At 56.5% G+C, this 16,148-nt stretch overlaps 1 protein-coding gene across 1 annotated transcript; it reads right to left on the reverse strand.

Annotated features, from left to right (window-relative positions):
• Positions 1-6,454: 6,454 nt before the first annotated feature.
• On the reverse strand, positions 6,455-16,103 carry MDH2 (malate dehydrogenase 2). The gene is made up of 9 exons (XM_004586983.3): positions 15,890-16,103; positions 12,582-12,750; positions 11,709-11,792; positions 11,243-11,352; positions 9,246-9,371; positions 8,284-8,361; positions 7,583-7,682; positions 7,205-7,356; positions 6,455-6,756 (listed from the first exon to the last, which is right to left on the reverse strand). The coding sequence occupies exons 1-9, from the start codon at positions 15,953-15,955 to the stop codon at positions 6,625-6,627; spliced, it is 1,017 nt and encodes a 338-aa protein (XP_004587040.2). The 5' UTR covers positions 15,956-16,103; the 3' UTR covers positions 6,455-6,624.
• Between the last annotated feature and the right edge of the window lie 45 nt (positions 16,104-16,148).

Here is a 16,148-nt window from a genome sequence, read left to right on the forward strand (position 1 = left end):
GTGGTCAGCCCCTGAGGACCATCAGGCAGAGGCAGAATGGGACTGCACCAGCCAGACTCACCAGCTGCCCCTGACCTGGGGTCAGCCCCTCCCCACTTTCTTTTAGCGTGGGATCAGAAAAATCCGAGGATTCTGTTTGCTGGAGACAGAAGTCAGGGGTGGTTGGAGGCAGGGCGTCACAGAGAGTCTGTCCAGTGGGGGCTACCCAAGAGCAGCCCTGAGCCCCCTGGGCTGCCAACCTTATGGCAACTTGTTGAAGGTGGAAATGACTTTCCTGGCAAACTGCCCCTTGTTCAAATCCGAGCCCCACCCCCATCCACTGTGTGGCCTCTGACTGACAGGTCCCTTAATCTGGGCAGCAGCTACCTGGATAGGAGAGTGGGGGTGCTCATCGGGTTTTCGCTCCCCCTCCCCGGCGGGGGGCGGATTGTGATGTGGATGAGAGGGGACACCTGCTGGGCTGTTGTGGTTCCCTGTGGCTGCTGTCAAAGCCAGCAACCTCGAGCTTAGTGGCTCCTGCCACCGCAATGTGACAGTGTGGGCCGCCTGGGGCCCAGGCACATTCAAAAGTGTCCCAGCGCTGGCTGCTCGCGAGGGCTGTCGGGGAGCATTCTCAAGGGTGCTTCAGAAAGCTGGTGGAAAAATGGCGTGAAAAGACAACGTTCCTTTCTATTGAAAAAATAACGACTCGTGATCCATCTTTTTTTTTTTTTTTTTGGTAACAGATTTTTCCATGAACTTTCTGAAGACCCCCTCCTATGCATGGATTTTAATTGTTTTGTGCCAAAATAAATTTGTTCCTTTTTTTTTTTTTTTTAAAAAAAAGATACTTGAAATGCAAAGCATCAGAGAGAGAGAGAGTTTGTGTGTGGGGAGAGAAAGAACAAACTTCTATCTGCTGGTTTTCTCCCCAAATGACTGCAACAGCCAGGGTTGGTCCAAGCTGAAGCCTGGAGCCAGAAACTCCATCAGGATCTCCCACATGGGTGCAGGTGCCCAAGTACCTGGGTCACCCTCCAGTGTCTTCCCAGGCACATTAGTAGGGAGTGGGATCAGCAGTGGAGCAGCCAGGGCTCGAACTGGTGTCCCTATGGAATGCCAGCATTGCAGGCAGTGGTTTTCCCTGCTGTGTCACAACACCAGCCTTTTCGTGAACATTCTGCTGTCCCCTGTCTCCTTCCTTGTGCGTTCAGCTCCTAGAAACTGCCTGTTCTACTCCCCCCTACCCTCTAGGCTCTGACACCTCTCTCTGTCTTTGGTCTGTTTCACTTCTCATCTGAATATCTACCCCCCCAGGCCCCCACCCAGCCCGCCCTAGTGATGACACTGGGCCCACTTGTGTAATCTAGGATAATCTCCCCATCTTGAGATCTCTAACGAAGTCTCTGTCACAAAATCCCAGTGACCAGAGAACGTCACGCATCCCCTGGCTCCAGGGGACATTGTGTGTGTGTGTGTGTGTGTGTGTGTGTGTGTGTGTGTGTGTCCCAGCCGTCACTCCATTCCACCTCCTGCAAGAGGGTCCAGGGAGGTCACGAGTAGTCAGTGAACATGAGAGGACAGAATGCCCCCAGTACCTGGTCCCAGAGGGGAGACACAGCTCCCACATCTGGACAGGGGCCCTGGTGGCTGCTGGGGAAGTTGACCCTCTGGTCAGCATAAAGCATCACCAGCAAGAAGAGGGTCTGGAGCTGTGACAGCCACTCTCTGGGGCACAGCCCTGGACAGCTTGCGAAAGGCTGGCCGTGGGCTCGGAGTGGGAGCAGAGACAGGCTCATAAGGGGGGAGGGCTGGTCTCAGGCTCTTACAGGTGCATTCAGGTCCGGGGGTCTTCCCATCACACCCATCCCAACTGACCAGTACATGACGGGTTGAAGCTGGGAAGCCCCCTGCATCCCTGGAAGTATGAGGAACACCCCCATTGGACAGCCAGGGCCCTAGTCCTGTGCTGTTCCTGTGAGCTAGCCCCCTCTTCCTGCCACTATTATAAGTATCTGTCACATATGTGATGCAGCCTAAGCCCAAACATGAAGTGTATGCTGAACCGCAAGGCAAGCTTTTGCAGGTACACGTTGAACTTGGAAAAACTGGTTTATTTTATTCCCCTGAGAAGCCAAGCCACAGAGAGCTTCCGTCCGCTGGTTGCCCAGGTGCCTACTGTATGTAGTGAGGGTCCAAGAATTGGGGTCTGGTCTCTCATGTGGGTGACAGAGACCCATCCTGGTACTTGGGACTGTCGCCTGTGGCTTCCCAGGTATCAGCAGGCAGTTGGTGGGGATGTGGGACTGGGATGGGACATGTGTGTCTCATGTGGCACCTTCACTGATGAAACGGATGCCTGCCCCTACACGCTTTCGCTTCACAAGCAGTGCTCATTCTGACCCCTCTGTCAGGAAGAATCGATTGTAGAATATCTAATCACACAATGTGCATTGCTCCTTGGGGTGGCTGTGCAGAGAACCGTGCACAGAGGGCCTTGAAAAGCGGAAAGCTGTGTCCTGCAAGTGTGAACCCACCATCCTAGCATGGCTGGTCCCTTCTGCATCCCCTAGTGGGGATCCTGCCCTGTGTCACCCTCCCTGGCTTCTGTGGGTCTACAGCCATCTTGGCCATTGCTAGGCTGGTGCACCCAGCACCCCACCTATGCCTCATCCTGCTGCACACACCCAATTAAAAAAATTATTTTTATTGGAAAGTCAGATTTACAAAGAGGAGGAGAGATAAAGAGGAAGATCTTCTGTCTGTTGATTCTGTCCACTCGTTCATTCCCCAGGTAGCCACAACTGCCAGAGCCGCACTGATCCAAAGCTAGGAGCCAGGAGTTTCCTCTGGGTCTCCTGTGGGGGTGCAGGGGCTCAAGGCTTTGGGCCGTCCTCTACTGCTTTCCCAGACCACAAGCAGGGAGCTGGTTGGGAAGTGGAGCTGGATGGGAAGTGGAGCTGTCTGTATGGGGTCTCGGAACCTGCAAGGCAAGGGCTTTAGCCACTGGGCTACTACGCAACCTGTTGTTGTTGTTTTTTTTGTTTTTTTTTTTTTTACAATACAATCACTGTGTTAAGGCCTTCCCCACTTCAGTCTTTTCTAATTGGGGAGGCAGATGGAGAACAGTCATAGTGCCACCTGCTGGTTCACTCCCCACACACCCATAAGAGCCCTGGACCAGGTTCAAGCTGGGGACCAGAACGGCTTGGGCTGGCCCTGGCTTCAATCGGAGTTAGCAAGAAGCTGGTGTCAGGAGCTCTTTTATAGAAGGGGCACTGGCCCACTGGGGGGCATTACTGAACTCCAGATATGCTTGGGCATTGGCCACCTGGTTGGGGAACCCCAAGCTGCCAGGGATTACTCCTTTGCCATGGGCAGTAGTGGGAGGTGTGCTTGGGGTCCCTAGAGAGGGACCAGAAACTGGGGCCCAGCAGCTGTTGAATTCTTGGTTCTCCCTCACCAGATCAGCGTCCTAGTGATGTGGTTAGCCAGCCAAGCACCAGCCTGCTTCAGGTTACACCTGCACAGGGTGACCTTAGGCCTTGTGAGCAACTCCTGCAACCCGGAGAGGAGGAGGATGGCTGTTTGGGCTGTGTGGCTCTGGCTGCTGTCGGGTGCGCCCTAAGCAGCGAGCCCAGGAGCAGGCAAATGTGAGGGTGTGGGTTGGGCAGAAGGGGTCCCAGGTCCCCTGGCTGGAGGGAGGAGCTGTCATTCTGCTCTCTTCCTGCTCACTCCATCCTGGGGTCACCCCCTTCTTGGGGTCACCTTGGCTAGCAGTGACCCATCTTTGCTGTACTTAAAAGAGCCCCGGAGCCAGGAGCACCCCATGGTTCACGGTTACCTCACCTCTTGGGCACTGCCAGTGGGGGTCTTCCCAGACCTATGTTCAAGCCCACCCCAGCCTGTTACACCGAGGCGAATCTGGCAGCCAGTTTCCACATCCCTCCCTGGATTCACCCCCACTCTCGTTGTCCCCCTTCTAGCGGGGCAGCTGTCATCCGCCCCGCCTGGCATGAGCAGAACAGACGGAGTGGGAGCTGGATTTGGCTCTGGAAATCTAATCCGTACTGCGTGCCCTTGAACTAGCCAGGGCTGGGAGCCAACCATGTTGCTGCAGCCTCTAGCTCCCCCTCCAGGCCACAGAGGGAACTGCAGAGGAAGTGTTTTCCGCAGTGGCCAAGTCCCTCCTATTGGAGGTCAGTCATTCCAGCTTAAGCTGGTTCACTTCATCTGCCTTGGCAGAGGACCCCCATGAGCAGCCAGCACGGCTTGCACGCGGGATGGCTCCTTTGGCCCCAGTTGTGTCCCCACGGGCACCCCTGCCTCCACCCCAGCTGCCTCTTCTGCTCTCAGGAACAAAGTGCCCAGGGGCCTTGTGTAGGTCACCGATATCACCCGGGCAGGCTAGGGTGTATTAGCTCTGGTGGAGGGGATGGGAGCCATGCTAGAAGCCTGCAGGCAGGACCACAGTCCAGTCTGTGGCCTGGCAAGGTAGACAATGGGCGCTTAGAAGCCAGGCCCAGATGAGCTCCACTATAGTTGCAACTGGCCGTGGAGCTTCTGGGCAAAGGCCCTGGGCCCTTCCCCTCCTGCTCACTGCTGGTGGCCAAGGCACAACCCAGGAGCGTGTTGCCAACACAGGGACAGGTGCCACGGGCTCCTCTGCCACCACCTGCCCGAGAAACCACACCCTAGGATGGCGTCACTATTGGGTTCAGGACCTGTGACATCCTGTCCCCACCTCTCCGGGTGGCCTGCGGGTCCTGTCCCCAGGTGGCTGTCCTTCAGGGCCCGCCTGGTCTGCCCTGCCCTGCTGCTGGCGTAGGTTCACCTGGCCTGCTGGCACCCAGCTGTAATACCTTCTCCTCTTCCCCCTCCCCCAGTAAGTCACAAATCCATCTTCTCTGTACACCCTGTGGGGGAAGCTATGGTGGCTCTCAAATAGCTGGGTCACTGAAAAATATTTTTGAAACAAAACAAAAAAAAAAATGGGTGGCCCTGGCTCGGTAGCCTGTTAGCTAAAGTCCTCGCCTTCAATGTGTTGGGATCCCATATGGGCACCGGTTTGTATCCCAGCTGCTCCACTTTCCATCCAGCTCCCTGCTTATGGCCTGGGAAAGCAGAGGACAACCTAAAGCCTTTTGACCGTGCACCCATGTGGAAAGTCAGCTCAGCTCTGGCCGTAGCAGCCACTCGGGGAGTGAACCAATGGGTGGAAAATCTGTCTTTCCTCTCTATAAATCTCAACATTCAAAGATCTCCTGGTCAGCCATTGCTAACAGTACTCCCCACTTTCCCCACTCGACTTGCTTCCAGGCATTTCCTTCTCCAGGTTTGTGCAGACAGCCAGGGCTGGGCTGGGCAAGTCCCTCTGGCCGCTTTGGCTCAGCTGGAATAGCTGGGCCTCACTGTGTGGGCTGTACAGAAAGGGGGATAGATTCCTTGATGGTTTAGCCCTAAACTGGCTCAGTATCCCTTGGGCCCTCCTTGCGTGAGCTAAAGCGAGTCATGAGGTGAAGTTCAGGTACATTGCGAGAAGGGACACAGTGGCTATAGACCCTAAGCAGCCTTGTACATTCCCATGTCGTGCTATTCATCTGAAAGATGCCTCCTGTCTGCTAATCCACTCTTCAGAAGGCCGTGAGGCTGAGCTAGGAGTTGGGGGAGCACTCAGCACAGATCTCCCACGGGGAGTGGCAGGCACCCCATCACCTGCACCCTCACCCTTACCAAGGCCTCTCCGGGCTCGCTGCAGCTGGACTTACACCTCCGATACTGAGCCGCTAAGTGCAAGGCCTGCTCCTCCATGTCACTTTACTATGAGTGAGACAGAGGGAGACGCTGGGACCCAACTATTTGAGCTGAGCCATCACTGCCCTCCCCTGGGGTGGGCAGCAACGAGCTGGACTCAGACACGGGGCCATGTGACCCGGGGTGTGGCCATCCTCAAAGGCCTCCTTGGCATCATGCTCAACACTCCACCCTAACCCGCTCCCATGGCCTCATAGTGCCAGCTCTGTGTGTTTCCACTGGTACAGACTTTGGGGGTGCAGTAAGAGAGGCTATAGGATGGGGTGGAGGAGGGAAGAAGCAGCTCAGAGTCCAAGTCAGTGATGTTTGCTGAGCCAGAAAATATGACCCAACTGGAGCCAGGAAATGGCTTAGCTCCTGATTGATCGATCTGGGCAAGAGGACATTCTTAAGGGGACATGGCCCTGCCAGTCCCACAGCTGTGTGACACAGGGTGCAGACAGCAGGGTGGGGAGGAGCAGGTGTCAATAAACTTCACCTCTTGACCCCATTGCAGGAACAAACTCTCAAGAGCCCAGGCTAGCCCCCTGCTTCTGTCTAACCATGAAGGCGAGCTTAAAGCCCCTCGCTCCGTCTAGGATGGCACCTGGCCACAAAGGTGAGCTATGGGGAGAGGCAGTCGAGTGGCTGGGGGACAAAGAAAGTAGGCCGCTTGAGGGGGTCCTGAAAAAGATGATCAGATTGCGTTTATTGATGCACCAGTAATCAGCCCACCACCCGGAAGGGGTGGCCCCGGGCACGCCACGACCATCATTGAAGCAGGGGATGCGGGAGTCGGGGACATGATGCTGTCATAAGTTAGGGGACGCGGTGGCAGCGGCAGTGCCGTGCTCACTTCATGTTCTTCACGAAGTCCTCGCCCTTCTTGATGGAGGCCTTCAGCTCGGGGATGGCCTCGGCGATCATCTTCTCCTCGAAGGCAGACACCTTGCCGATGCCCAGGTTCTTCTCCAGGCCCTTTTTCTGCAGGATAGGGCAGGGGGAAGAGGGGGAAGAGGCAAGAAGTTAGGACGGGCGAGGCGTTCCCGAGCCCTTAGCCGAGGTGAGGATCCCGGCCTTGGTAATCCCTATGGCTGCATCCTCGACCGTCACGTCACGCTCCGTCCTTCCTGCCCGCCCTTGGAGCTGGGCCAGTGCACAGGGAGGGTGACCAGGCTTGGGAAGCCTGCTCGGTTGGTCAGCCATGGGCATCACTAGACCTGACAGCACACACCTCAAAGTTCTAATCTCTTCCCCAAGGTGCTAAAGCACCAAAGAGACACTTTTAAAAATCCACCCGAATCCAGTGCAATTCAGTGAGTCACTGTGTGAAGCCAGGAACAAACAGCAGGCATCTGGTGGTCCCATTCTCACCTCCCTAAACTGTGTCCTTCTGGGGCTGTGTGGTGCCCCCCCGCCCCAGCACACTTACCCCCAGCAGGAGCGGCGTGGAGAAGTAGGAGCAGTCGGCTTCCTGTGACTGCACGAAGGAGCACTCAACAACGCCCTCCTTGCCATTCATGGCGTCCACCAAGGAGAAGACGAAGCGGGCACCAGCGTAGGCCATGGACAGGGTAGCAGAGCCTAGGGTGGCCCGGAGGCGTTAGCTGGGCAGCTCAGTGCCAGGGGAGTCCAGTCTGCCCGCCAAGAATCCAGGGTGGGGTACCCCTTAAGTCTATTCACTCGTGAATGGCAGGCAGTTGCCAACTTCAAAAAACACCCCACCCCAGGAGGCATGCCTTTCACCAGGCAAATGCGAGTGTAGCCCTGGCCTTGCCTAGGGCCCTGCACATGGATGCTCCAACGTTACCTGCTCCGGCTTTGGCCTTGACCACCTCCGTGCCGGCCTCCTGGATCCGCCCCGTGAGCGCCGCCAGCTGGTCCTGGGGGAAGTCCACCTTGGGCGTGCACTGTGAGCCAAGGTCAAGGGCGTGTGAGGAGCTGGTGCCCCCCCCCCGTGGTGTGCACAGCCCCCAACCTGCCCCTGCACTCCCTCATCACCACCCCCTCTGCCGTGTAAAGTGAGGTTTACACTGTGGACTCCCTTCAGTGGCAGCCCTGACCATGACCTTCACATTCCCCATGACCACCGACAAGGTGACGAAGAGATGGGTCCTGGTGTGCCAGGAAACCAACCACAGATCCCGCTGCAGTTTCCCCCGCAATGTCTGCACAGCATAGTTAGCCCACTCTTTGGGGGTGGGGGTAGTTCCCCAGCCCTCCCTGTGAGGAACGCCCACCCCATGTTCTGGTCAGAATGCATATCCAGAGTGTTCCTGTGGCTCAGGGATGGGACTCTCCTGCTGCCGGCCCTGTCTCCCTTCATTTTTACACTAAGCTCCTCCCGGCTGCTCTGTGTGTTGCCCCACGCCCCCCTCTGAGCCCTTTCTCCTTCTAGACTACAGCGGACAACACTGGCACCATCTTTTGCCACCAGTCTGGGGGGGCTCTAGGAAGGTACCTACTGGTTGCACCTGACCTTGGTGCTTCCCACACCGTTTCCTGACACACCTGTGAGATCAGGGGGATGATGGTCTTCCCAGCATGGCCACCAATGACAGGAACGTTGACTCGAGCCGGATCCAAGCCCTGGTCATCAGAGGGAGGCCTGATTAGCTCTCAGCAGGTCGGGGCCACCCACAGCATGGGTCCTGGCCACACCCACACGATACAGGGGGCCAGTGCTGTGGCACAATGGGTTAAACTGCTGCTTGCAGCCATGTCTCATGTCACAGCATCAGTTCGATTCCTGGCTGCTCTGCTTCTGATGCAGCTCCCTGCTAACGTGCCTGGGAAAGCAGCAGAGGATGGCCCAAGTGCCTGGATTTCCTGCCACACACATGGGAGAGCTGGATGGGAGTTCCTGGTTCCTTGCTTCAGTGTGGTCCAGCCCTGACTGCTGAACCAATCTGGGGAGTGAGCCAGCACATGGAAGCTCTGTTCCTTCCATTCCGTCCCTCCCTCAAACAAATACATGGTAGAACAACAAAGACGAGGGACAGGCACTGCTATGGCTCTGAGCAGATCTCAGGCCTTCCTAGAGGGGATGCTGAGACAGCGGGCATGGCCAGGAAGCAGCCTGCAATTGGCCAATGTCATAGCAGGGTGTCCCTTCGTCAGGAGCGCACAGCTGCTCAGAAGCGGGGATCCCTCTGCCCGGGCTGATGTCATTCCTCACCCGCATTCCCGTACTTCTGCTACAGGAAGCTGGCGCCCTGCAGCCTGCCACGGAAGACCTAGCATCACAGGGCTCTCCTGGACAGGCTGCCTCATCCGTCACCCTGGATCAGCCTGGTGGCCGCGAGCCCCAGAATCTACAGGGGCCGTGTTGCATGGACTCTGAGGAGAATGCCAGACGCGCCAGCCTTCAGGGCACATGTGGGCCCTATTTTCCTGTCTGTTACTGGCAAGGGCTGGGATGGGGTCAGGGGGCTTGGCTGGGTGCTCTGGGCAATGCCTGCTGCAGCCCTTACCTTGAGTTCTGCCACAAAAGTATTCGCTCTGACGATGTCCAGGGTGGTCACGCCAAAGATCTTGTTGGGGTTGTAGACTCCGTGTTTCTTGAAGACCTCCGCCGTGATGGGGATGGTGGAGTTAACCTGGGAAGGCCAGATGGGCGTGAGTGGGGTGCACAGCCCTGCAGGAAGCTGCGAAGAAGCTTCTCAGCGCGCTGTCAAGGGCCAAGAGGACAGCATAGGAAGCTACCTTGCCTCAGCCACCTATTTACTCCAGGTAAACCTGGCACCTCCTTTCCTGCAGGGGGCGCTCGCTCACTCCCTGGGCTGATGCTGGGGCAGAGCAAAGAACAGCTGAGACCTTGACCGTGGCCAGGTCACCTGCACTCCCTAGGACTTGGTTTCTTTATCTCTGCTGCCTTGTGAAATGGTTGTGATGATTAAAGTGGTTTAGTACTGGGTAAGTGCTTAATGAGGTACTCGGTACATGGGAAAGGCATTTCATGAAAACAGCCACGGGTTTCAAAGTGTTTTGGCATCAGAACAGTTGAACTTTTCATTCATTTTTTTTAAAAAGATTTACTTATTTTTATTGGAAAGGCAGATATACAGAGAGGAGGAGAGACAGAGAGGAAGATCTTTTGTCTGATGGTTCACTCCCCAAGCAGCCACAATGGCCAGAGCTGAGCCAATCTGAAGCCAGGAGCCAGGAGCTTTTCCCAGGTCTCCCACGTGGGTGCAGGGTCCCAAAGCCTTGGGCAGTTCTCGACTGCTTTCCCAGGCCACAGGCAGGGAGCTGAATGGTAAGTGGGGCCACCGGGATTAGAACCAGCACCCATATGGGATCCTGGCACGTTCAAGGCGAGGACTTTAACCACTACGCTATCGCGCCGGGCCTGAACTTTTCATTCTATCTTCTCCTGGACTTCACTTGAGATAGAAGCCATTCATTTGATCATTCACTGTATGCCCTCAGTAGTGGGAGCTGGGCCAGATCTGAAGAGTCAGAAGACAGGGACTCAATCCAGGTCTCCCACAGGGGTGGCAGGCACCAAGAACTTGAACTGTTGCCTGCCGCCCCCACGAGTCTAGTCAGTGAGAAGCTAATACTAGGAGGGGGAGCTGGGGAGTGAATCCAGGCACTCGGATCCTAGACACAGGCACCTTAACAGGTGTCTCATGCCACCCTCCCGGGAACCTTCTAGCAAAAACAAAACTGTTAGATGTACACTGAGCACTAGTTCTCTAGCAAAAGAAACAACCCCTAACTAAGTGCCAGCTCTGCCCAGGATGGGCAGGTAGGGAAAGGCAGGTGCCCGGAGCGTGACTGTGGGTGCTTGTGAGCAGCCACGACCCTCAGCATCACCGCCACCTCCCAGACACCAGGACGTGGGTTCAGCTTGTTGTTGGGGGTCTGCTGCTCAATGCCATCCAAGGCCGTGCTGGTGAGCCCTGGGGACCACAGCCGTCCCCAGGATGGGTCAGCTCCTGGAGGGTCGGAGTAGAATGAGCCTCCTGCACACCACAGCCCAGTAGGGCTGGGGGTGCTGAGATGAGCAGACGGGGTGGTGGGGGCAGGAAGTGCCGACCCAAGCTGAATGCAAGGGAGAAGGCAGCCCCGCTGCCTCTAGATGGGCTTATTCGCTGGGCCGGTACAGGGCTGGGGAAGAGGTGTGGCTTGCTCACAGGCACCTAGCTAGCTGCAGGAAGAACTTCCTGAGGGGCAGGTGCCTGGGGCAGTGGTCAAGGTGCTCTGTGTCACCCACACAGGAGACGTGGATGGAGTCTTGCCCTTTGGCCTGGCCCAGCCCCACCTGTCGCAGGCATTTGAGGAGCAACCCACTAGGTGACAGACCTATGTTTCCGTGTCTGTCATCTTTCACACAGAATGAGGGAGGTAAGACGCTAACATAATTGACCCCTTTGCTCCAGAAGGAATGTTCAGGAAGGAGGCATGGCACACACCAGCACACTGGGCTGTGGGCCCTCCTATCTGTAAGCACACCGCCACTCACCGGGTTGGCGATGATGCAGATCATGGCTTCCGGGCAGTGCTGGGCACAGGCAGCGGCCAGGGTGGCCACAATCGTGGCGTTGGTGTTGAACAGGTCATCTCGTGTCATGCCTGAAACGATCCAAGGCAGATGTTCACTGGAACGCAAGGCACTCCCAGCTAGGCTGTCAAGTGCCGTGTGTTAGGCTGTGGCCAGAAATCCGGCCTTGGGGGCTCACAGGGCTCCTGCTCTGGGTCCATCTACGTGGTGGGGAGAACAGTCCACAGTGAGACGGGGGTGCTGCAAGAGTCTATGGGAGTGGAGCTGGGTCAGGGAGGGGACAGGGCTTTGCCATGTGGCTGAGAAAGGCAGGGGACCCCATGTCTCCCCATGTTAATGGAAGCCTCTGGGATTGGTCTGTCATAGAGAGAGGGTGGGATCCACTTTTGACAGACAGCCACCTTTCCAGCTGCCCCCACCCCCATACCTGGTTTCCTGGGGACCCCAGCAGGAATAACCACCACATCACAGCCTTTCAGGCAGTCGGGCAGCTGCTCAGGTCCGAGGTAGCCTGGAAAACACAGTTAAGAATCATCATGTTGCTCGTCCTAACCTTGGGGGTTGACACTTCTTGGGGACACAGCCTGGGGATTCCTGGGGCCAGCTAGAGGCCCCACTTGTGATGGGGTCTCCTCCCAATCGCTCTAGCCCCAGCCCAGGTCTGAGCAGTCAGCTCCAAGTGGGCCCAAAGGCTGCAGGGGAAAAGGCCTGACCCAGATGGTAGCACCCACATCTCCTCCTCGGCTTTCCAAGACCTCGGGAAACTGTCTTTGATCTTGAACAGCTCAGGAGGGGAGGCAGCTTGAGGGCTCAGAGCAACTAGGAGGGCACCACACATGTGCTCTGCTAGCCAACCTCCCGGATGGGGTTTAACATCAAGTGTGTGCTCTCTCCCACGGTCAGTGGGGCAAGGCAGGGCCCAACATCCGGGCAGCAACTTGGTGCTGCACAGTGCAAGTGCTGAAGCAGGCCTGGCTACTCATTATACTTTAGGAGACCGAGAAAGATGACGTATGGAGAGTTACTTATCACAACCTGGGTTTGTTTTTATGGAAAGCAAAGTTAAATGGGTAGCAGCCCAATGATGAACAGTGTGGGTGTAACCAATCATTGATAAAACTACAGGACAGTTCCTGAAATAGGTTCACTGGGCATTTACCAAGAGCTTCCCGGAGACAGCGCCCCCTGCTGCCCTGTGACTCCCCGCAGAGGTTCCCCCTTCGCTGCCTCCACCACCTTTCAAATTGGGAAACGCCGGCTATGGGAAAGCCAGACTGCCTTGTCCCATGTCTCCCAGTACCTTTCACAGTCGCTCTGGTCTCGATGTGGCTCAGGTCAGCGGCCACGCCGGGGGTGTGTGCGATGTCGTAGAGGGTCAGGCGGCTGACGAGGGGGCTGTTCTTCAGGAGAAGCGAGAGGGGCTGGCCAATTCCCCCGGAAGCTCCGAGCACGGCTACTTTAGCATTGGTCTGAGAGGAAGCACAACACGGAAAGGACTCTTGGGGTGGAGTTGGTGTCAAACGCATGTACCCGGAACCTGCTGGACTCTGTGCTGGACCTCTGACCTGCGTGGGACCAAGGCCAGATGCCCAGGTCCCTACTGCAGCCCGGGGCAGGGTGAGGACCTGCCGGACTTGAGAGCCGCCAAGAAGCAGTGGCAGCTGGTCTGGGGTGTTACGGCTTGCAGTAAAGACAGATACAGGCTTAGAGAAGTCCCTCGATGCTGAGGATAGACTCGCCTGGCCTGCCTCACATTTAAAAGGCCGGGGCCGGGATGAGTCAGCTTCTCCTTATGAGTTTATTAGCGTATGAAGTTAGACCTGACTATCCCCGGAGCTCCGCATATCTAACGGTCGTCACCACCTGGCCCTATCCACACCTGTCCTGTCCCCGAGTGGGTCTAGGCATCGAAGAGACCACACAGGTCACCCTCCACTCACGGAGGGACCCCTGGGTGGTTTCCACTGTTTGGCTGAAACATAATACTGCTATGACGGTTATTCACATATAAACTGATACAGGGACGTGACTTTAGTTCTCCTGGACCTGCACCTAGCAGTAGAACTGACAAGTCATGTGGTCACTACTCCCAAGTTCAAGCAAATACCAGACTGCTCCCCAAATTGGCTGCCTGGTCACTGGCCAGCCTGGTTTGCCAGTCCCAAGCAGTCCCCGGCAGACGCAGAGACCTAAAGTACTGAGTAGGCTGGATCCCACGATGAGTGATGTCAGCCAGCACCAAACCCAGACGAAGCGCCTGGAGTGTTTCTGCTTAGGAAATGGTTCTCTAAAGGGACCCGCTGTAGCCAGGCCTTGAATTCCAACAGGCTGGGCTAGGCAGGAGCGAGACAGCAGGAACCCCAGCACCTGCCTCCTAGCAGGAACCTGAATGGGACGCCCAGAGGGACGGAGGCTTGGACGTGGGAAATGGGATTTGCCAGCAGCACCTTAGGGGTCCACAGCGGGGCTGCAAGAGGAGATGATGGAAGTTTGATTAATGTAGGGCCTGGCATGATAGCGTAATGGCTAACGTCCTTGCCTTGCATGCACCAGGATCCCATATGAGGGACAGTTCTAATCCCGGCAGCTCCACTTCCCATCTGGCTCCCTGCCTGTGGCCTGGGAAAGCAGTCAAGGACAGCCCAAAGCCTTGGGACCCTGCACCCACATTGGGAGACCCAGAAGAAGCTCCTGGCTCCCGGCTTCAGATTGGCTCAGCTCCAGCCATTGCGGCCGCTTGGGGAGTGAACCATTGGACTGAAGATCTTCCTCTCTGCCTCTCCTCTCTGTATATCTGCCTTTCCAATAAAAATAAATAAATCTTAAAACACTTTTTTAAGCTAGCAAAACAAAAATCATATTTGACCAGGAAGTGGATGCCTCTGGCGGTGCCCTCACTGGGCTCCCAACGTGGATCAATTCGCAGGGCACATGGGGAGTGTCACATGGAGTCGGGGTCAGCCTCCATCCCTCCCCACTAGGGCAGGCTGCCTTGTACACACTGCAAAATGCTGTCACTTCCCTAGTATTTTCAAAATGAGGAGCAGTTGCTACCAACAGGGTCTAACAGAGCCTGGATACACAGTAATTTTTCCTGTTTTAGTAGGCATTCCAGACTCCATAAATCTAAAACCAGGGCCCTAATAACTTCTCCCCTACCCACGCCTTCTCTTTTCTCTTGCAACATTTCTTGCCCCAAACCTCAGGATCACCTACAATCAATCCTCTCCCCTTCTCATCCAACCCTGCTCCTGGGCCAATCCTGCCGCCTCGGCAGCAGTTACCTGACACAAGGGGGACCATTCTGTGAGTTCAGATCAAGGCCTTGCTGTGCCCCACAGGATTGCACAAATCCTACTGTTAACCCCTACTGCCCCTGCTCTCCTAGCACCCACTCAAGGCACAGCCCCAACTCTTGGGAAGACACCCTTTTCGTATGGGAAGGCTAGTTGGGGAACTTCACCCAATGCTACCTTTTGGGGGGCATCCTATGGAGGGGCGCCCTACCCCAGCAGGATCTAAGATGGAAACTATTTTCCCTGCCAATCCCTACTGGTTTATTCCTATGTGCTTGTCCCCCAAGATATACTTCACTGTAGGAGGCAAGATGGAAAGTTCTAGAAGAGCGGGGAGCTTTGTTAGGATTCTAGTCACCGCACAGGCACCACCCAGGTTGCACCACGCCCTCACCCCTTAGCACCTCCCCTGGAACCAACTTCCACTCCTGGGCCCCTCAGCATCACTCATCGCCTGCACCTGTGTAGGCGGTGCTGGCTGGTGTCAGGTACCACTGCTCCTCCTGGTATCTCCCCTACTCAGCGCAGATGCCAACAAGCAGATATTTGGTGTATCTGTATATTATTATTTTTTAAATTTACTTTCAAATGAACTGAGCGCACGGGGTGTGGAAGGTCTCAAAGTTCCATGACCAGCAACTGAAGTCCCTTTAAAGAAAATCACTTCTTTCCACACCACAGCTGTGATATTGAAAGGCAATGCCTCAAACTGCGATGCAGTTTGTCTCATTGGGGCGGAAAGCGTAACACCTGTTCAAAACAGGGCCAACAGGGCCTGTTCTTCCTCCCTTAAATACTCTTCAGGTGATTCCCTGTTCGACATGGTTATAAATAGCTTGGCCTTCAGTGGTCCCGGGTTGGGCCAAGTCAGCACACCTGGGCGCTGGCCCAGGCTTCCCCCGTGGCAGGAAGGCGGCCTCTGGCCAGGTTCCTTAAAAGGGGCCATCAGCAGGCCACTGGCCCGATGACCCTGCAACCTCAGGACCGGTTCTCTACCCTCGGTGGGGATGGAGCTCCCTACCACGCATCCACGCACATCTCCCAAGGACGCTGCCAGAATCAAAGGAAAGTTGCACACAAAAAAAGTAAGTTCCAGAGTCGCAGTTTCTTAGCCTCGGGGGAGCGTGGGGTCGTGTATCCATCCTTGGCTCTCTCCCACGCCTTCTCCCCTCGGCCCTCCCGGCCCAGCGCGCTGCAGCCTCGCCCAGGGCGGTGTGGCAGCGGCCAGACCTGCCGGGGTGGGTGGTGGCTTGGGGGATTGCACGTGGGGCCAGCTCGTGGGCTCACGCAACACAGCGCGCGCAGGGCCTACCTGGGCCGAGGTGCTGAAGCTGCGGCGGAGAGCGGTGCCGACGGGCCGGGAGAGCGCGGAGAGCATGGTTGTGGGCACGGGCAGGGGCCGCGGGGCCGACGGGCGCAGGAGCTGGCGGGCTGCAGCAAGTGACTCCAACGACCTCCACACGGCGGAGCAGCTCCCGGCGCCGCGGCCCTGGCCTCGCGAGACCGGACCCGCTTCCGCCCCTACCCACCCGCAACCTCCCTAGATCTCGCGATACCACGGCCACATCCGG

This window comes from Ochotona princeps, chromosome 24 (genome assembly GCF_030435755.1).
Source record: "Ochotona princeps isolate mOchPri1 chromosome 24, mOchPri1.hap1, whole genome shotgun sequence".
In the NCBI taxonomy this organism is placed as follows: domain Eukaryota; kingdom Metazoa; phylum Chordata; class Mammalia; order Lagomorpha; family Ochotonidae; genus Ochotona; species Ochotona princeps.

Excerpts from the sequence above, each read along its gene's own strand:
- MDH2 (XM_004586983.3), bottom strand. The coding sequence starts at position 15,955 with ATGCTCTCCGCGCTCTCCCGGCCCGTCGGCACCGCTCTCCGCCGCAGC. Across the intron at positions 12,751-15,889 it reads GCTTCAGCACCTCGGCCCAG|ACCAATGCTAAAGTAGCCGT; the intron begins GTAGGCCCTGCG and ends GCTTCCTCTCAG. Across the intron at positions 6,757-7,204 it reads CCACGCCGCTCCTGCTGGGG|AAAAAGGGCCTGGAGAAGAA; the intron begins GTAAGTGTGCTG and ends CCTATCCTGCAG.